General features: G+C 44.4%; 1 protein-coding gene across 1 annotated transcript in view; it reads right to left on the minus strand.

Annotated features, from left to right (window-relative positions):
- LOC308284826 (neurocan core protein-like) overlaps nt 1–19977 on the minus strand; it is a gene marked incomplete at its 5' end in the record, with an annotated part of 62654 nt that overhangs the window by 22097 nt on the left and 20580 nt on the right. Inside the window, one exon of the mRNA XM_080725553.1 lies at nt 9382–9498. Within this exon, the coding sequence (XP_080581679.1) occupies nt 9382–9498 (117 nt within the window). The remainder of the gene's footprint in view (nt 1–9381; nt 9499–19977) is intronic.

Here is a 19977-nt window from a genome sequence, read left to right on the forward strand (position 1 = left end):
CACCAACAACATCTTCTACTCACCAACAGATGGCGCCAACTCCATACTAATCCATGCGTCTAGCTTACAGCTAAGCTAACGTCAGTTAAAAGCACCGTTCCGGCCGTAAATAGAGGCTGTTCGCTTCCAGAAAGGCATAGGTTCAGAGAAAAGGGGCTTTAAAGTTGGCGGATTGCATTGGATCCAAATAAATCGGCGACGATAGTACGCACGTTAGTAAACATAGGACCGCTGCGACCTTCATTTGTTGGTTGGGGGACTACCTCCTGAAGTCCCCGGATGTACACTGAGGCGCATTGATCTCGGACACACAACTTTGCGGCAGTTGTCCTCTCATAACCTCCGGAATTTAGCCAATCAGAATCCAGTATTTGAACACGTGACTCGAAAAAGTGGTAGAATACGGTATAATCCCCGTCTAGGGTTGTACTGTATGTAAACATCATGGAACTTGAAAATGCCATACGGATAGATATACTGTATCTCACAGGCTTTCAAAGCAGGGGCTTGGAGGCCAATTGGAAAGCAATGTAAAATGAAAGCAAACATATACTTTATAAATCTTTATATCAAAAATGTACCTTACAAGGAATTAAAATGCTCACAAAAAAGTCACGTCAAGACAGGTTATTTTAACTATTTAAAAATGTTGTTTGAATGTTTGTTTGTTTGTTTGTTAAGCCATTTCGCAATAGAGGGTCAAAGTTTGTGTCGTTTGGGAACCAATGAGAGATGTTGCCAGCTGACCTCTCGTCTCACCCAATAGAAGAGGTTCTCAACCTGTGGGTCGGGACCCCCAGGTGGGCACTACATTAGGCATTACATTTTGTATAACACAGTTCTATTGTGAAAATAGCAGATCTACATGCTCACAACGCCTCGTGTTGTGAGGCGTTGAGAGCATGTATTTTCACAATTTCTGCCTCTAATATTTGACAATTTGGCCAAAGTTTATTTCAGAGGTCTTAAAAAGTGCTTAAATTGTCACTTTAGAAATGTGCAGATACCCTCTATACACTTAAACGTTATGTTGGTTCGTTTACTGTTGAGTGAGAAAACAGTGTTGCACATTAAGTTAATCATCTGGGGATCCCCGAAAATAATTTGGGGGCCCCCCTGGGGGTCCCGACCCACAGGTTGAGAACCACTGCCCTATAGCATGACGCAGAAGGACCGGTCGACCCCTCATCTCCCTAGCCTGGGGCCAGCCTATATACAATGCAGCTAACTAGTAACTGCATCCCCTCCTTGTTTTAACATGGCTGGGATGTCTAGCTCAGCTAGGCTATCATCTCCCTGCCCTTCAGTTCACCTCCCTCCCGGTGGACAAACCACCACCACTCCCGGTCCAAACAGCACCAAGAAAGGAGATCTGATCCTCTCCTGCACCTCATCCATTATGCAAGGCGAGGAGCCGCTCCTCAGAGAGGACTTGTGCAAATTTCTGGCAAATCCATAACACGGCCGTCCCGCGCATCAGCTGCTGTCAGCGTGTCTGTCTTTATCGGCGTGTCTGTTTGTCTGTCTGTCTGTCTGTCTGTCTGTCATTTTCTGACAACACTGCTGTTTCCGTGGCACTACGCCTCCGTTCATCGCTCCTCTCTCACCTCCTTGTCGTCTTTGATGAACCTCCCACCATACCCCTCCCCCGCTGTGCGGGCTGCCGTGTCAGAAAGGCAGGATAAAGTGCCAAACACGGCGCCGCCGCCGCTGCTTGCTTTGGTGTTCTTCCTCCTCCCTCGCGAGTCACGTCAGGGAAACGTAGCCTAAATTTGGCAAAGCCCAGAAATAATGCTCTCTGCTGGAAGCTAGAGATGCCTCTGACCTTTTGACAGAGAACCGGAGACATACATAACAGTACAGAGTGACAGCGAGAGAGAGAGAGAGAGAGAGAGAGAGAGAGAGAGAGAGAGAGAGAGAGAGAGAGAAGATAGAAAAGTACCAGTAAGGCTCCCTAATCGGGAGATAAGCGACCGTAGGTCACTTATCTCCACAAATAGGGCAAAAATGTGTTTTGCCAAAATCTTCCTGATCCATGTTGATGACATGAGTGTAGACATACTGTGTAGTGATTTTCGTGATTTTAGGGCAAAATCTGTAGGAGCAGTGTCCAAAAATGTGTTTTTAAAAATCGGCCTGGAGGTGGCGCTATATGGGACAGATTCATGTTGATGGGATGAGTGTAGACATACTGTGTACCAATTTGCGTGATTTTAGGGCAAAAATTGTAGGAGCAGTGTCCAAAAATGTGTTTCGCAAGAATCGGCCTCATGGTGGCGCTAGAAGAGGGCCATGTGAGAAATGAGGGGTGGGGTCTCCGCGCCGGCAAGGCGGACGAATAGATACCGGCCCCGGCTGTCCCGGTCGCTCCTAGCCGGAGTTACGGCATTTTATGTGAGCTGCAGTGTAGGGGGTCCTCCACTGGGGGCGCCACCACTTTTGCATCCGTTCTGGAGCACCAGGAGTCGGTGGTCCCCGGGAATTCCCCGTGAGCAGCCCCGTTGGGGTGGTCATTTGGTCATGTTTGCGCATTTGGTCATTTTTTACATCTGGGGGTCCCCCAGGGACCTGGGGGTCCCTGGAGCTCCGGGGGTCCTTGGAGGTTGTAGTTTGGCAGCCAAGGAACGTGTGTGCAAAATTTGGCATGGATCGGGGCAACGGTTGCGGAGATATAAGCAGGGAAAAAGTGTGACGTGTGAGGTGTGACAGACAGACTGACAGACAGACGGAGGGACGGACGGACGGAGTTACTTACACTTTGTGGTGGTTTTGATAGTAAAGTGCGACCTGACGGTCGCAAATACTTGGGTTGCATCGATTATTTTCATTATTTTCATAGAGATTATGTTATCGATGACTTTTTCGAATTGTCTAGAATTTCTTGTTAGGAACGAATCAACAAGAAAGAATTCAATTTATTTTATTGCAACCGTCAGGTCGCAGTTACTATCAAAACCTCCACAAACTGTGAGTCCGTCCGTCAGTCAGTCTGTCTGTCACACGTCACATGTCACACTTTTGCCCTGCTCATATCTCCGCAACCGTTGCCCCGATCCATGCCAGATTTTGCACACACACTCCTTGCCTGCCAAACTACAACCTCCAAGGACCCCCGGAGCTCCAGGGACCCCCAGGTCCCTGGGGGACCCCCAGATGTAAAAAATGACCAAATGTGCAAAAATGACCAAATGACCACCCCAACGGGGCTGCTCACGGGGAATTCCCGGGGACCACCGACTCCTGGTGCTCCAGAACGGATGCAAAAGTGGTGGCGCCCCCAGTGGAGGACCCCCTGCCACTGCAGCGTACATAAAATGCCGTAACTCGGGCTAGGAGCGACCGGGAGAGCCGGGGCCGGTACCTATTCGTCCGCCTCGGCGGCGCGGAGACCCCACCCCTCATTTCTCACATGGCCCTCTTCTAGCGCCACCATGTGGCGGATTCTTGCAAAACACATTTTTGGACACTGCTCCTACAATTTTTGCCCTAAAATCACTCAAATCGGTACACAGTATGTCTACACTCATGTCATCAACATGGATCTGTCCCATATAGCGCCACCTTCAGGCCGATTTTTTAAAACACATTTTTGGACACTGCTCCTACAATTTTTGCCCTAAAATCACGCAAATCGCTACACAGTATGTCTACACTCATGTCATCAACATGGATCTGTCCCATATAGCGCCACCTTCAGGCCGATTTTTTCAAACACATTTTTGGACACTGCTCCTACAGATTTTGCCCTAAAATCACACAAATCGGTACACACTATGTCTACACTCAGCGCCACCATCAGGCCGATTTTTTTCAACCACATTTTTGGACACTGCTCCTACACATTTTGCCCTAAAATCACGCTGCGACCTGACGGTCGCTTATCTCCCGATTAGGGAGTCTTACTGGTATATATAATCAACGAGATGGAATAGTCTGATTAGCCACAAAGGCCTATTTTATGATTCATCATACAACAATGCGGTGCAAAACTTATATAATTATTATATCATTATCCCTAGCTTTGAATATCTTTGAAAACAAAAAGTAGCCCTTACCTTAAATATCTATTTTATTCCCCAAAACTTTTTTCTTTTATAGTCAACTAAATGGATACGTGGGAATAACTGTTGCACCTCTAATAAAGACAGAGAGAGCTGGAAGAGAAATGATAGACAGTAGGACAGTAGGAGTGCAGACTGTGCTATCATTAGGGACAGACTTTCCATCACTGTCTGTCTGGCAGCTGTGTGTGTGTGCGGTGTGCATGTGTGTAGTCATTCACATTGTCCTGACTTTGTCCTACCCTCACGTCGGGCCCAAAATTATCGAAGCTCTCAGAGCACAAAGATCATACTGGTGGTTTAGCTCATTGCTATGAGTCATGGTGTACTTGACATTTACTGCCAACCATTTTCCAAAGCATGCTGTTTATTAATTCTGGAACATTTACCCAGTTGCCCATACTGTGTTTGATTCAAACCAGGGGATAAGCCTTCCTTTAATGTACTGCTGACAATTGTATACATAGGCCTACAGATATGCCTTGATTATGGTATTATTGTGTGTTACTGTCGCTGTAGTAACCTAGGAACAATCAGGTGACAGGTGAGAACTGCATGGAATTCAGAACCATGGACAGTGCTCTTTATTATTTGTGTGTAGGAGGTGACTGTGAACCTTACGCCCGATCATATCATCGAACTTTTAATTTAGCGAATGTCTGTCCATCAGTCTGACCAACTGTCTGCATGCTGACATCACTGATACTAAACAGTGTCGCCACCATGGTAACAGCCGCATACTGAAAAAATGCCCAAATTTAGAGATCAGCATGCTGATATCACTGATACTAAACAGTGTGGCCACCATGGTGACAGCCGCATGCTGAAACAATGCCCACATTTGGAGATGATGTCCGCTGTCTGTCTGCATGCTGATGTCATACTCTGACGTCATAGTACTGACATCACAGACTGATACAACAGGTATTGCACAACTGGACATCAATGACTGCTCTGCCCAACAGGCACCGGTCTGAGTTCTCCAACATTTCTTCTGAGACACCTACATTCGATCCCTCATATACTATGAGTGTGCATAGCCCCCGGGCACAGGACTACTAATAAACGACCGAATGTCTGTCTGTCCGATGTCTGTCTGATGTGATATACACACATGCTGACATCACTCATACTAAACAGTGTAAAAATTTGGAGATATGAAATCACCAATACCGCCGCCTGTACTGCGCATCGTCGCCACTATGGTAACAGCCGCATGCTGAAACAGTGCCCAAATTTCAAACCTTGAAATCGTTTTGCTTCTCTGGTTGATATTTCTGTCACCATGAAACGCTATGGACTTTCATCTGATACAATGATATTGTATCTTCGACCAAAAAAACTAAACAAAAAAAAAACGAAATAAAATAACTAGGGTTGACCGAAAGTTCACTGTTTTGGATTAACTATCTCAAAACCCTCTGGATGGCTATTACATCTTAGCCTGATTTCAGACTCTACGCTGGAGCTTGAGTCTGAAGTTGTCCCTATTCTATTTGATTACAAAGGGGAGGGGATTTGAAATTTGAAATTCCCAATCACAAGAGATCTGGTGGGAGGGGTTATGTTTGACAAAACATTCCCTCCTCCCCCTCCCCTCTGTGACATGCACCAAACAGGTAATTGTCTTTGATGTTTCATTGATTAGAGAGAATCACTAACGAGCTATCGACACTTGTAGTTGTAGCTCTTCTGAAGTTCAAAGGAGGCAATTAAGAACTCTGGTGAGCCACCCCGGCCTCCCTCCACTGTTTCTGTTGATTTTCAAAAGTTAGACGCACCCTCCTCCGTCTTGCATTGATTTCATTGGTCGGTTAGCCAAGAAACCGAATCAAGAGACGCATCATATAACACCTCCAGACCAAGAGAAGCAGTCCACTCAGAGAGTGGGCGGGTCTATTGGCTGGAGCCAGGCAAATTACATCTGGGTTGTTCATTCTTGTTTTAAATATACATCGTAGCTACAAGCTGTGTGACCTCCTTCTTTTAAAACAGGATTAACTATCTCAATCTCCCATGTTTTAGGCCTGTTGAAATGAATCATGCTGTGCTGAAATGAACGGCTTTGGTAAAGTAAAGTAAAGTATACCTTGACTGCAAATGAGTTAAACATAATAGCCTACCACGTCCCTGAAATGGTGTTTAGATCTACTTTTACAATTACTTTCAAGGACCCCCAGTTTGATATGCATTAAAGCCACTGAAACCCATTTGATACAATTTATTTTTCTTCTTATTTGTTATTGTCTTCAGTGGAATGGATGAAATAAAATCAAAGATAGCGATCAGTGGATACGATGGACAATTCATCAAGGGCCAAGTCGGACGTTTGGGAGAAGTTTGATTTACTGTCTGTAGGCTATTTACTTATTGTGATCACAGGTAGCGGGGCGGGCAACAGTTCCATTTTCTGACAGCCAGGGTAGGATCTGGTTTGGATTTTTATATAATCACGCGTTGCGGGTCGGGATCTGATTATTGACATGCGGGGCGGGCGCAGGTTGTCAAAATTGGACCCCTAGAGGACTCTGGGCTAAGTAGGCTAGAAGTTTGCATTGGAAGTGCAGACGTAGTAGCTAAATCTGACATTAAAAAAAATCCCTTTTATGCCCATATATGGAGATCCCTGATGTCCACATCCCTGATGTCCACATTACTGTGGCGCGCCCTCGCCCTCAGGGGAACCACTCTACCAGAATGGGTTTGCCGCTCTGACATCACACTCTGGCTTCACTGTGATGTCACACTAACAGAATCCCTTTTATGCCCATATATGGAGTTCCCTGATGTTATCAATATTAATGATGCCCTGTTAGAGAGATCCCTGTGATGCCAGGGGGAACAAATCCCTTTTATGCCCATATATGGAGATATGGAGATCCCTGTGATGCCAGGGGAACAAATCCCTTTTATGCCCATAAATGGAGATCCCTGATGTCAGGGCTTGTGGACATCAGGGATGTCCCTGATACCGCTGGCCCTGAGAGCCTGACCTCCGCCCTCAGTACTCTGTGTACTTCCTGTCTCGCTGTGACCTCTGACCTCCTGAACCAATAAACACTCCAGTCAGGGGCGTCACACACCAAATTCTGGGCCCTGGGTACAAGGATTCACTGCGGGCCCCCCCATGAATGTTAACTATTGAAAAATAGCAGATATACAAGCTCACAGCGCGGCACCGAGTGCCGCGCTGCGAGCTTGTAGATCTGCTATTTTTTTAAAAATTGTGAAAATGTGTGCAAGAAATCCATGTCTCCATTCTTCCTATCGCCAAAATAAAATAAAATGCCTGGGTTTCCGAGGCTACCATGTCAGTGATGCTCAAACTTTTTCATGTGAAGGACCCCCAAAATGATATGAATTTGGCCACGAACCCCCATCTCAAAATATTTAGTTCACACATTTTCACGACTTTTCAAAAAATAGCAGATCTACAAGCTCGCAGCGCGGCACTCGGTGCCGCGCTGTGAGCTTGTATAATTATCTGCTATTTTTCAATAGCTAAAGTTACTAGGGCCCCTCCACCTTGGGCCCTGGTAACTCAGTCCCACTTTCCTACCCCTTGTGACGCCCCTGACTCCAGTAGCTGTGTATGGACGGACACGCTCTGACGATATTACGTCTGAAGCGAGTGTGTGTCTGGTCTGCATAGGACGCACGCACGAACGCACGCAAGCGCAGAACTGCGTCACGTGTGAGCGTATTGGTAAAAACCGTCAGTGTTAATTCATCCATTTGTAAGAGTGTACAAATGGACCATTTGGGTCAATTTGGTTCCATTTGTACACTCTTGGACTTAAAGTCTACATGTCCCATGGTTTTTTTTTTAATCCTCAGAAAAATCAACTCTGTCCAATAAATGTGCAAGTCAAGTGCCCCCCCCCCCCCCCTCCAAAAAAAATAAAACTAATGGAGCTTAACAGCAATCTTTGCTCTGTATCTTTTCCCTAATTTCATATTCCATATCTTATGAATTATGCATACATTTGATCCTCCAGACTCTCGCTATCCAACGATTATCCACAGATATCATCCACCGTATTCACGGTTCCGAAAACAACAAACCTCAGGGTGACGGGAACAGCAGCGGTGTCGGGCTACGGGGGAGGGCTTTTTTTCTTTCACTCAATGTCCCTGCATATGGTACTTTATTGCCTTATTGACTAAAGATTCATTTAGTAAGGCTCTGTTTTGGCATTCGGTGTGCAATGTCACCCCATGTCTGAGTTGAGTGTGCCCTGCACCAGTGTTAGTCTGAAAACTAGATTTTTGTAGTAAAACTCTACATTAAAAGGGGTGCAAGTGAAATTGTTTCTCTTTAGTAAAAAAAAGGTTGGGATACGATTTTTTTATCCAATCAAGAGAGAGAAACCCCAAAAGATAATTCATCAGCTTAACACCTTTTTGTCTGTACTTTTAGTTTTTCACTTGTTTATCCTGTACGCTGCATGAGCTCTCTCTCCTGATTGCATAAAATGTATCTCAACCTGAAAAAAAATATTTTCAGTTCTCTAAAGAGCTAGAGGGATGCGGAGAGCCCTGTCACTGGACATACACAATGGTTTTCTGTCAGAATATATAGAGCTATTCAACACTAAAATATATATCACAACAGGACGCCACCTTTATTGCTTTGAGACACGCTGAGTGCAAACAACTCAGTCCACTTCAAAAAGACATTAACCATAGCCAGACAAACAAACACCATTTGAGTGAGTGGGACTTTAATAGGCCTAGAATCATTGAATGCTTTAACCAGTGAAAAATAGCAGATATACAAGCTCACAGCGCGGCACCGAGTGCCGTGCTGCGAGCTTGTAGATCTGCTATTTTTGAAAAAGTCGCGAAAATGTGCGCAAATCTTTGAATATATGTATTTTCAAAGCGAACGTTTGCAACAAAAATGTTGTTTCTGGGTGGTCCCTGGAACTAAATATTTTGAGATGGGGGTCCGTGGCCAAATACATATCATTTTGGGGGTCCTTCACATGAAAAGGTTTGAGAACCACTGACATAGTCGTCTCTCAAGAACAGACTAACTGAGCTCCATTTAAGTGAAAATGACCTTTTCTTTGACGATGGCTGGCCAGATTGCTGTCATAGAAACATATAGGTTTTTCAAAAAATCTTAGAAGGATTCAAAAGACACTTATAGAATCGGGTCAAAATTCTAATTTTCACGATTTTTCAAAAATAGCAGATCTACAAGCTCGCAGCGCGGCACTCGGTGCCGCGCTGTGAGCTTGTATATCTGCAATTTTTCAATAGAAAATAACGATACACAATAATGTGCACCCGTTCTAAATGGGTTAATACTTACCAATCTCGCAGTTCTCTCCGGTGTATCCCTGTGGACAGTAGCAGCTGTACCCTTTCCCCTGTGGGAGGCACTTCCCTCCATGCAGACAGGGGTTGGTCACGCAGGGCTCCACTTCCACTGAAAAGAGGGGAATGAGTTCATTACAGTGCTTTTCAAACATGTTCCATGTCAAGAAAACACTAGAGATGGGACGATAAGCCATATTATTGTATATCGTGATAAAAAAAACACTCACGATAATCGTATTGTGGAGATTTAATTTATCGTGATATCATCCTCCGTCATGCACTGGGAGAAATTCAGCTTTCATTTGCCGAGCTGCATATCCGGTACCACTTGTCTTAAACCCTCTATAATTGGTAAAAGGTACTTTAAATATACTTACTTGATACAGTCTTTTTTCACTCGCTATCAAATGTCTTTGCCAAAAAATAGCCAATCTACAAGCTCACAACGTGTTGCATTGCATAGTGAGCTTGTAGATCGGCCATTTTTTGGCAAATGTTCCACCACAGGATAATGGATTTTGATTATTGCTATAATCGTAAATCGCGATTTATTTTGTCACAATAATCGTGATATGAAATCGTCCAATCCCTAGAAAACACCCAAATTGATATGCATTTGCCATCCATTTAAAAACAACATTTTGTGCCATGGATCTGCTCTGAGAGAAGATTTGTCAACATGTGTCAAGATCTTTCTAAAAGAGAGAATATAAACAGGGTTCAAGTATTTAAACTGTCCGTTGTCATTTTGCTGAGGGCCCCCTGGAACTTCAACAAGGACCCCCAATGGAGGTCCCCAGACGCCACTTTGAGAATCACTTAATTAGGGGACCGCATGAGCCAATAGCGGGTCCTTTTCTTTATCAGTCTATTTAAGTTGTGGCCAAAAGAACACGCATACACAAATAAATAAATAGCTAACCGTTGCTAATCGCAACATCCTTAAAAAAAAGTAAAAAAAAAAACAGCAGAGCAGCCAAAAGGTTTGATCAAAGCACACGTACAGTATCCATTTCACTCTCTCTCGCACACGCACGCGCATACGCGCACACACACACGCACACACACACACACACACACACACACACACACACACACACACACACACACACACACACACACACACACACACACACACAGTCTCCTTTGAACGGGGATCACAAGCCCAAAACGCCCCAACAACCCTCGCCAATCCACCTCACATGGAGCCCACCGTCGCCATGGTTACCGTATGGAAAGCGAAGCTCCGGGGTTCGCTGCGCTATAAGTGGGCAGTGAGGGGGAACCACCCGTGGCGTGCTCGGGTCCGTCCCCGCGCTAATTCAGCGGTGGACTCGGTTTCGCAGTGCGCGTGTGTGGTCTCCCTCCTAAAGACCCGTCGATTTCCATATCAATGGACGGGATCCCCTGAGCCGCTCATTATGTCACCTTTAAGGGTGAAAAAAAAACTGCCACTCGCTCACCCTGCACGACCACAAAAGCTCTGCTGTGGGAGTCTTTGTTCGTGGGGATGTGCGTGTAACATCGGATTTATATTAGTTGCGCACGGGTGATCCGGAGCTTATGTCCTATGTCTAAACATCATGTACAGTATTTACCGCTTACGTCTAACCTCCTGAACATGCTGTTAGATGGATATGCTTTGTGTATGAAGATATCATATTTTTTTTAGTTTTTCCTCACGTTCTTTCTCCTTGCTCGCCGCTCCTCTTTTTTTCTTTCCTCTCTCTTTGTGGAAAAAACGCTGAAGCGTGCACAAAAAGGAATTTCGACCCTCTGTTTTACACCTGTAAACCTGTATTGTGACAACGAAGCTGATTCTGGGTGGTGACGCACCGAGCTACAAATGGTTTCCTGTGGAAATACGCTTAGTCTTTTCATGGATCTCCTTTTAGTAGACCTTGTACCAGTGAACTGTACCGTTATGAAACTGTACCTTTTCCTATGCAAACTTCTAATAAAGTCTTCAATCAATCAATCAATGATTGTGGGTAACTCAGGCCTTTAGGTTGAGAGAGCACACACGCAGGCTGTTCCTCCTGAGAAGACTGAGATTGTTTGGAGTGTGCAACAAGATGCTTCAGATGTTCTACCAGTCAGTTATAGCTAGTGTTCTCTTTTTTGGAATATCTTGCTGGGGGGGCAACAACAGAGCGGGTGACACTGCCAACCTCAACAGACTGGTGAGGAAGGCAGGCTCTGTCGTTGGGTCCTCCTTACAGGGGGTGGAGGAAATAGCCAGGGTGCGTACAGCTAGGAAGCTGGTCGCCATCTTGGAGAACTCCTCCCATCTTTGGGATCTTTGGTTACTGGAGTATGAGAGGAAACAACCGTTTCCACTACCCAGGACGGAGGTGCGAAAGACTTGGAAAGTCCTTTGTGCCGGTCGCTCTTAAGCAATACAACGAGACTCATGATGGTCGCTTGCCTAGGCCTAATTGGATTACCTAGGACAACTGTTACCTTGCACTACTGGAACAAAAGTTGTACTGACTCTGACCTCTAACGTACTTTTCCCTGAGAGGGTTGCTGTGGCGTCTTGCTGTGGCTCCCATTATTGCTTTAAAAGGAAATATATATATATATTCTTGACTTATTTGCACTGACTTTGGTCACTTTTTTTCAGGCACTGCACTATTGGGTTGTGTTGGTTGTACTGTGTATTATTGCGGTGTTGATATGGCGGTGCAATACTTAGACTAGCAGTGACTGTTATGTGCACTCTTTTGTTTGGCATTGTTTGCTAAGTTATGCTTGAGTATAGCTTTTTTGTGTGTGTGACGTGTCACTTATGAGCGTTGAATGTTTCGTGGTCACTTTATGTATATATTCTTCTTCTCTTTTTGCAATAGCTTTCAACACTTTATGTTTTATTTATCTTTTTTTTGTGCTTGCTCTTTGGACTGTATACTACAGTACTCTTTTTCTTTTTCTTACTTCTCTGTAACTTGTAACCTTTTCATGACCTTCTCTGACTTTTCTGAAGTTTAAACCTATGAAGGTGAATATTGCTTTTCAATGGGAAGGGAGTGGTTTCTTGCCAAAAAGCAAAAATACACTCCATAAAAAGTAGGAAGGTAAAACAGGGAAAGAAATGGCACATCTGTACCAATAGCGTGGCTCTACGATCAGGCTCGAAGGCAGATTCTGCCCACATCAGCAGATGTCTTCAGTCATCTAAACATCCTCCTGATCATCATCACACAGCAAAAATACCCAGCGATAATGGCACTCAAAGGGTACAGAAATGGCCCCGCTTAGGGTAGATGAACAATCTGTGTGCCTGATTGCAGCACTACCGGGGAACAAGATGTGAACATTTGAGGAAAGTAATAACACTGAAGGGTTTCTATCTCGCGATCTCCGGTGAGGTATACTGCCTGTCTGGTAGGGATGGGACGATACGCGATATTATCATTTATCATGATAAAAAACACTCACGATAATCGTATCGTGGAGATTTAATTTATCGTGATATCGTCCTCCGTCATGCACTGGGATCAATTCACCTTTTATTTGCAGAGCTGCATAGCCGGTACCACTTAAACCCTCTAAAATTGGTAAAAGGTACTTATAATATACATACTTGATATTTTTTTCACTCTCTATCAAATGTCTTTGCCAGAAAATAGCCGATCCACAAGCTCACAACGGGTCGCGGTGTCACCCGTTGTGAGCTTGTGGATCTGCTATTTTTTGGCAAATGTTCCGCCCCAGCATAATGGATTTTGATTATCGCGATAATATCGTAAATCGCGATTTCTTTTGTCACAATAATCGTGATATGAAATTTCCATATCGTCCCATCCCTACTGTCTGGATCGCTCACTTCCACTCTATTAGTCTGTAAAGCGTTGGAGTGCTTGGAGAGTTGGAGAGCCAATTCCTCCGCCCGCCCGGTGGTTTATTATTCTGCTGAAGTCAGGCGCTTCAGGCCGGCGATGCGTTACGTTTATTACCGTTGTAACGCGACTCGGTTTTGGTTAAAGCCCACCTAGCATTCGGAATATATCAGTCAAGGTCAAGTCATACTGTACTGTGTGCATGCATGAATCCAGGCGTGCATGTGAAAATATGTGATTATGTGAAAATATGTGCATAATGTGAGAGCATATTTGTTGGTGACTTTTGTTTTGTGTGTTTGTTTATACAGTGTGTGTGTGTGTGTGTGTGTGTGTGTGTGTGTGTGTGTGTGTGTGTGTGTGTGTGTGTGTGTGTGTGTGTGTGTGTGTGTCTGGCCATTCATTAAAGCGAGTGGTGCAGAAAAATCTCTAAGCTGCAGAATGAGGGGACAGAGTTGACGGTACCTGGCTGTGTAGGATGAGGTGACAGGGGGGACAGCGCCTGGCTATGCACAGCGTCTAATGACACAACCACACGGCAGTAGCCAGCCCCAGCTTAACTATAAGCTACAAGAAATCACCAATCCCATACGCAGACTCTTAAATGATAGTGGATTCTAGATTTGTGTCTTTAGCGTATGGACTTTTAGATAGGCAAAAGCATTTTTAGATTTGATGTTTTTTATTGTAATCAGCAAAAGAATTCAGTGTTTTTTTAATGGCACCAGTCTTTTTTAAACATCTGTGATCATGCTGAAAGTTGAATAAACATAAACATAAGCTGAATGTACAGTATGTTGCTCTATGCTGCTCTGTCACTCTGTGACACTCTGAGTCGCTCTGTCACTCTGTATCACTCTATTACTCTGTATCACTCTATTACTCTGTATCACTCTATTACTCTGTATCACTATTACTCTGTATCACTCTATTACTCTGTATCACTCTATTACTCTGTATCACTCTATTACTCTGTATCACTCTGTCACTCTGTATCACTCTATTACTCTGTATCACTCTATTACTCTGTATCACTCTATTACTCTGTATCACTCTTTGTTAATCTGTATCCCTTTGGGTTGCTCTGTGTCATTCTGTGGTGTGTTGCTTTGTCCTGCTGTGTTGCTTGCCCACAAGAGCAGATCTACAGTACAAGCTCACAAGTTGCAATGCACTGCACTATGAGCTTGTAGATCATCTTTTGTCAGCAGGCGACACCAGTGGTGTAAAGTAACTAAGTACATTTACTTAAGTACTGTACTTGAGTAAAATTTTTAGGTAATTGTACTTATAATATGAGTATTTCCAATTTCCAATACTTTTACTTCTACTCCACTACATCTCAGATCCAAATATTGTACTTTTACTCCGCTACATTTATTTTAAAACTTTAGGTACTCGTTACTTTGCAGATATAAATGATTATATCATAAAACATACATTAATTCACTTTAGCCCTATTTTATACCTTGGCTATTTGAAAATAGTAGATCTACAAGCTCACAACGCGTCTGCTATTTTCAAACATTTTGTACTTTTACTTTTGGTACTTTAAGTACATTTTGATGCCAACACTTTCATACTTTTACTCAAGTACATTTTGAATTCCGGACGTTTACTTGTAAGGGTGCCCTCACACCAAAATACCTAGAGTGGAATCCGTCAATGGATTTCAATGACAATGGAGCGTTTTTTTGCAGAAATCCTCTACTGGCAAAAAAAACGCTCCATTCTCATTGAAATGCATTGGCGGATTCCACTCTAGGTATTTTGGTGTGAGGGTGCCCTCACAGCACACCAAAATACCTATGAGAGTGGAATCCGTGTCCCGCCAATGCATTTCAATGAGAGTGAAGCGGTTTCATGCCAGCTGAGGATTTCTGCAAAAAACGCTCCCTTCTCATTGAAATGCATTGGCGGAACGCGGATTCCACTCTCATACTGTAGGTAGTTTGGTGTGAGGGCACCCTAAGAGTGTATTTCTATATTGCAGTATTGATACTTTTACTTAAGTAAAATATGTGAGTGAGTACTTTTTCCACCACTGCCATTGTATAACAAAATATAGATCTTTAGAGGCAGGACTCTACATTATAATTCTCTGAAGTAAAGGGCACAGTGCACGGGAATAATATGCGACAGTGTGAATGTGAGCCCAAAGCGGTCGATGCTTGCGCTGCTACCAGGGCGAGAGGTCAAGAGAGATAGAGAGGATGTCCGAGGAAGAGGGGAGGGATGAACAGAACAAATAGAATGGCGGCACAAAGGAATAAATGAAGCAAGCCTGTGAACCAAATAGGTAAGACTGCGTGTGCGTGTGTGTGTGTGTGTGTGTGTGTGTGTGTGTGTGTGTGTGTGTGTGTGTGTGTGTGTGTGTGTGTGCAGGGGCGTCACACCAAATTCTGGGCCCTGAGTACAAGGATTCACTGCGGGCCCCCCATGAATGTTAACTATTGAAAAATAGCAGATATACAAGCTCACAGCGCGGCACCGAGTGCCGCGCTGCGAGCTTGTATATCTGCTATTTTTGAAAAATCGTGAAAATGTGTGCAAGAAACCTATGTCAAGGACCCCCAAGATGATATGTATTTGGCCACGGACCCCCATCTCAAAATATTTAGTTCCAGGGACCCCCAGAAGCAAAATTTGAGTTAGAAATGTTTGCTTAAAAAATACATATATTAACTCTCCTACTGCCAGATTATTTATTTATTTATTGGGTCTGGCGCCATCAAAAAGCGGCTTACCTTTGCGACGTTATAGTAGATAGACAGACAGACATTTATTTATTTATTTTTATTTTTTTTGGTTGTGCAATAGTGCACTTTGGTCTGCCAGGCAGCAGAGGGCGGCGTCATGCGAGAATGAATGTGAATTTGCCTGTTATGTGTTGAAGAAGAAGAAGACCAGTCACTGGCCACAGAGCCTTACAGCCGGAGGAAATCAACAAGGAAGTGAATTGTTCTCCGTTGATCTAACGCATAATGGATTTTTTACACCATCACCGCGGAAAATGTGTTTACAGTAGACGGCCGCGCGACCCCTCATCAGCTTACAGTCATCAGACGAGCGAACCGAACGAGCGCCGTATTGGCATCGAGGTTCTGTAAAAAATGGGGCGAACGTTAACGTTCAAAGCGTGGGAAGAGTTAAAAGATTTTCACACATTTTCACAACTTTTCAAAAATAGCAGATCTACAAGCTCGCAGCGTGGCACTCGGTGCTATTTTTCAATAGATAAAGTTATTAGGGCCCCTCCACCTTGGGCCCTAGTAACTCAGTCCCACTTTCCTACCCCTTGTGACGCCCCTGTGTGTGTGTGTGTGTGTGTGTGTGTGTGTGTGTGTGTGTGTGTGTGTGTGTGATAGAATGAGTAACGTGGCCAAGGGCCCAGGAGGATTGCAGAGCCTGCATGGGGCCCCTCCCCCCTCCATTCTCTCATTGATTGGTCAGCCTGATGAGGTGCTCTGTGACCCAGTCAGCAGAGCAAACACTGAAACACCAACATTCTCACACACACACACACACACACACACACACACACACACACACACACACACACACACACACACACACACACGCACACGCGCACACACACATGCACACAGGCATGCACGCACGCATACACACACACAAAGACAGAAAGTTTTGAAGAAGTGAATATATCGTCACTGTCGGGCAGAAACCGCGCATCTCCAAGTTTCACATTTGTAATTTATTTCGTAAAGTAAAGCCCTGCTTCATCATAGAACACTGTCGCACAAAATGAGTGAAAATAGCAGATCTACAAGCACACAAGTGCTTGTAGATCTGCTATTTTCACTCGATCGTCTATTTTCACTAGTTTAGATCATTTTTAAAGTGCTAAATACAAAACGAACAGTTTTGGACGTACAAGGTTTTCACCCGACAATGACAATATACACGTATATCAGAGAGAGAGAGAGAGAGAGAGAGAGAGAGAGAGAGAGAGAGAGAGAGAGAGAGAGACATAGAGAGACATAGAGTGAAAGAGTGCGAAGGAGAGAGAGCAAGAAGATAGATAAAGAAAGTGAGACATACTGTATAGAGAAAGAGAGCCTGTGGTAGAGGAGAGAGAGGATGTCTCAAGCCGAGATCAATTATCGAGATCTAATCTCCTGTGAACTGCTCGATCGACTTCCGCTGCTCCAGTCGCGGTTTCATCAATGCCGTTGCCTAGCCATGTTTGTGTGTGTGTGTGTGTGTGTGTGTGTGTGTGTGTGTGTGTGTGTGTGTGTGTGTGTGTGTGTGTGTGTTTATTGTTTATAAGAATCCCCAGTAGCATTCGCTTTGACCAAAGCTTGTCTTCCTGGGGTCCGACACAGAAAACAAAACAGCTGTATGGTTGCATTCCCTCTGATGGTACATTAATTTTCATGTGCAATGTGTGTCGAGAGCGAGAGCGAGAGAGAGAGAGAGAGGGAGAGAAAGAGAGAGGGAGGGAGGGAGAGAGAGAGAGAGCGAGAGAGAATGAGAGAGAGTAAGATAATGTGTTTGGTTGTGTAAAGGATAACATGTTAATACTAGCTGGCGATATGCAAGACCTTGTGACTCCAGGGTCCTCTGTGGTCAATCTATAAATCAGCTCTTCTATAAATCACCCTCCCAGGTACTAGTCATTAACACTGCACTCCACTCTTCTCAATCCGTGCTTCACCGCCTTATAGTCCAATGGTTTTCAAACCGCTTCAAGTCAAGGACCCCCAAATTGAGTAGTATTTGTTTGAAAAGGTTTTGTCCCAGGGACCCCCAGAAGAATTCAAAATTATTCAAAATTGTTTACAAATGTTCAATATCTTTCAAATATTTTCGAAATAATAAATACATAAATAAATTGTCAATCAATCAATCAATCAATCAGCTCTTCTATAAATCAGCCTCCCATGGTACTAGTCATCAGGCGCGTTTCTACTACGGCAACGTGAGGCGGGACTACGGCTGCTATGACGCAATCGCCGTTGCGGTCCAAATTGTTAAGCAAGGAGCCGTCGGCGACGGGTTCCCACCTCTTTCCTTGAACGCTTTGGTTCCCATGGCTACGCGTCTATACAGCAGGCGTAGTAGGCACAACGTGGAAAGGGACCTTCTGGCATAGTACAGACGGCTGCTACGGCGGCAGGTTGATCTATCGAGCGCGGATCATTTCCGGTTGCCGTTGTCATCTGCCGTCGCCGTACTAAGCTTAAATAGCCTATTAGCCCCCTGTTGTTACACATTGCACTTCACTCTCTCAACCTGCACTTCAGCGCCTTGTAGTCAACATCTCAAACAGCCCCACCCCCCCCCTGCATACACCACTGGTGGAGGACAGTAACTAAGTACATTTAATTTAAAGTAAATGTACTTTTGACTACACTACATTTCTAGGAAGGGACTTTTGGGACCAAAACTTACAAAAATATATTACGAATTAACCACCTATTTCAAATATCTGCAACGCGTTGTGAGCTTTTTTCTTCTTCTTCCCTTCTTTTCTTCTATTTACTTTGTCCACCATGCTCTGGAATCAGCCATCCCCATCCCCTCCGCAAACACCGCACAACCGCTCGCCAAGCGGAGCAAAGAAATAAATCACCATAGTAATGCGATGATAGCGTGATGCCCAGAGGGGGGCTCCCTTTGCCCTGCCTGCCTGGCGAGAGGATGCATCCTATTCGGACTCTCATTATCATGAAGAGAAAAATAAATCACAGTGAACCTGGGCGGCCCGCTATGAAGTCCAGCCGGGGAGCCTGGCTGTGCTATATAGCCGCGATGTTATGATTTGATGTGGATCTAAATCTACAGAGCTGTGTAAGTGTATGGAGATGCGAGCGCGGGGCCTGTCCGCCATGTGGGAATACCGTACAGATAGAGGCTGAACACAAAGGCATCATGGCTGTGAGATCAAACTGCATTTCTCTAAGTAAAATCCGCTAGAGGCAAAGTCAGGAGAGGAGACAGTATGAAGGGTATGTTTCTTATCATTCAAATGTGCATGATGTTAATGTACACAGTAAAATCCCCGGTGTAATCTATCCATTCGTAAATTAACGCGTGTAGAGCGGTATGTAGAATATCGTCACTGTCGGGCAGAAACCTTGTATCTCCAAGTTTCAAATGTGTACTTTTTTCACCAAGCAAAGCCCTGCTTCATCATACAAGGCTGTCGCACAAAAGTAGTGAAAACAGCCGATCTACAAGCACACAATGCCTCGCGGCGCGAGGCGTTGTGTGCTTGTAGATCTGCTATTTTCACTAGTTTAGTTCATTTTTAAAATGATAAATACAAAACAAACAGTCTTGGACATACAAGGTTTCCACCCGACAACGACGATATGCAGGCAGCATATAGGCCTAGATTGTTATGTACTGGGTAGTTTTGTTGTCTGCTATAACGGGTGCTTTTCGTAAATCCACACTGCCGCTCTGCAGTGGGATCAAAGTGCTGTCACCAGAGCGTGGCAGAGCACACAGAATTATTTTGCCACGTTCCAACAAGATTTGCGTGAGCCAGAGTGACGAGATGGTGCACAGGGCAACAAGCCTAGGTTACAGTACGTTAGCCAATGTTGGGGTTTCAAAAACAGAGAGAAAAAAACAATCAGTTACGAGTTGCCTATACTTCACACGAAGCATGAGAAGTAATGGCTCTTATTATCTCTGACAGGCCAAAGACCAGGGCTGGAGATAATCAGTTCTCGCCCCAGTCTGTCTGATGGTCCGGAGCTAACCTCACAAACTAC

Source organism: Nannobrachium achirus, assembly GCF_963921795.1.
Source record: "Nannobrachium achirus genome assembly, chromosome: 5".
Lineage (NCBI taxonomy): Eukaryota > Metazoa > Chordata > Actinopteri > Myctophiformes > Myctophidae > Nannobrachium > Nannobrachium achirus.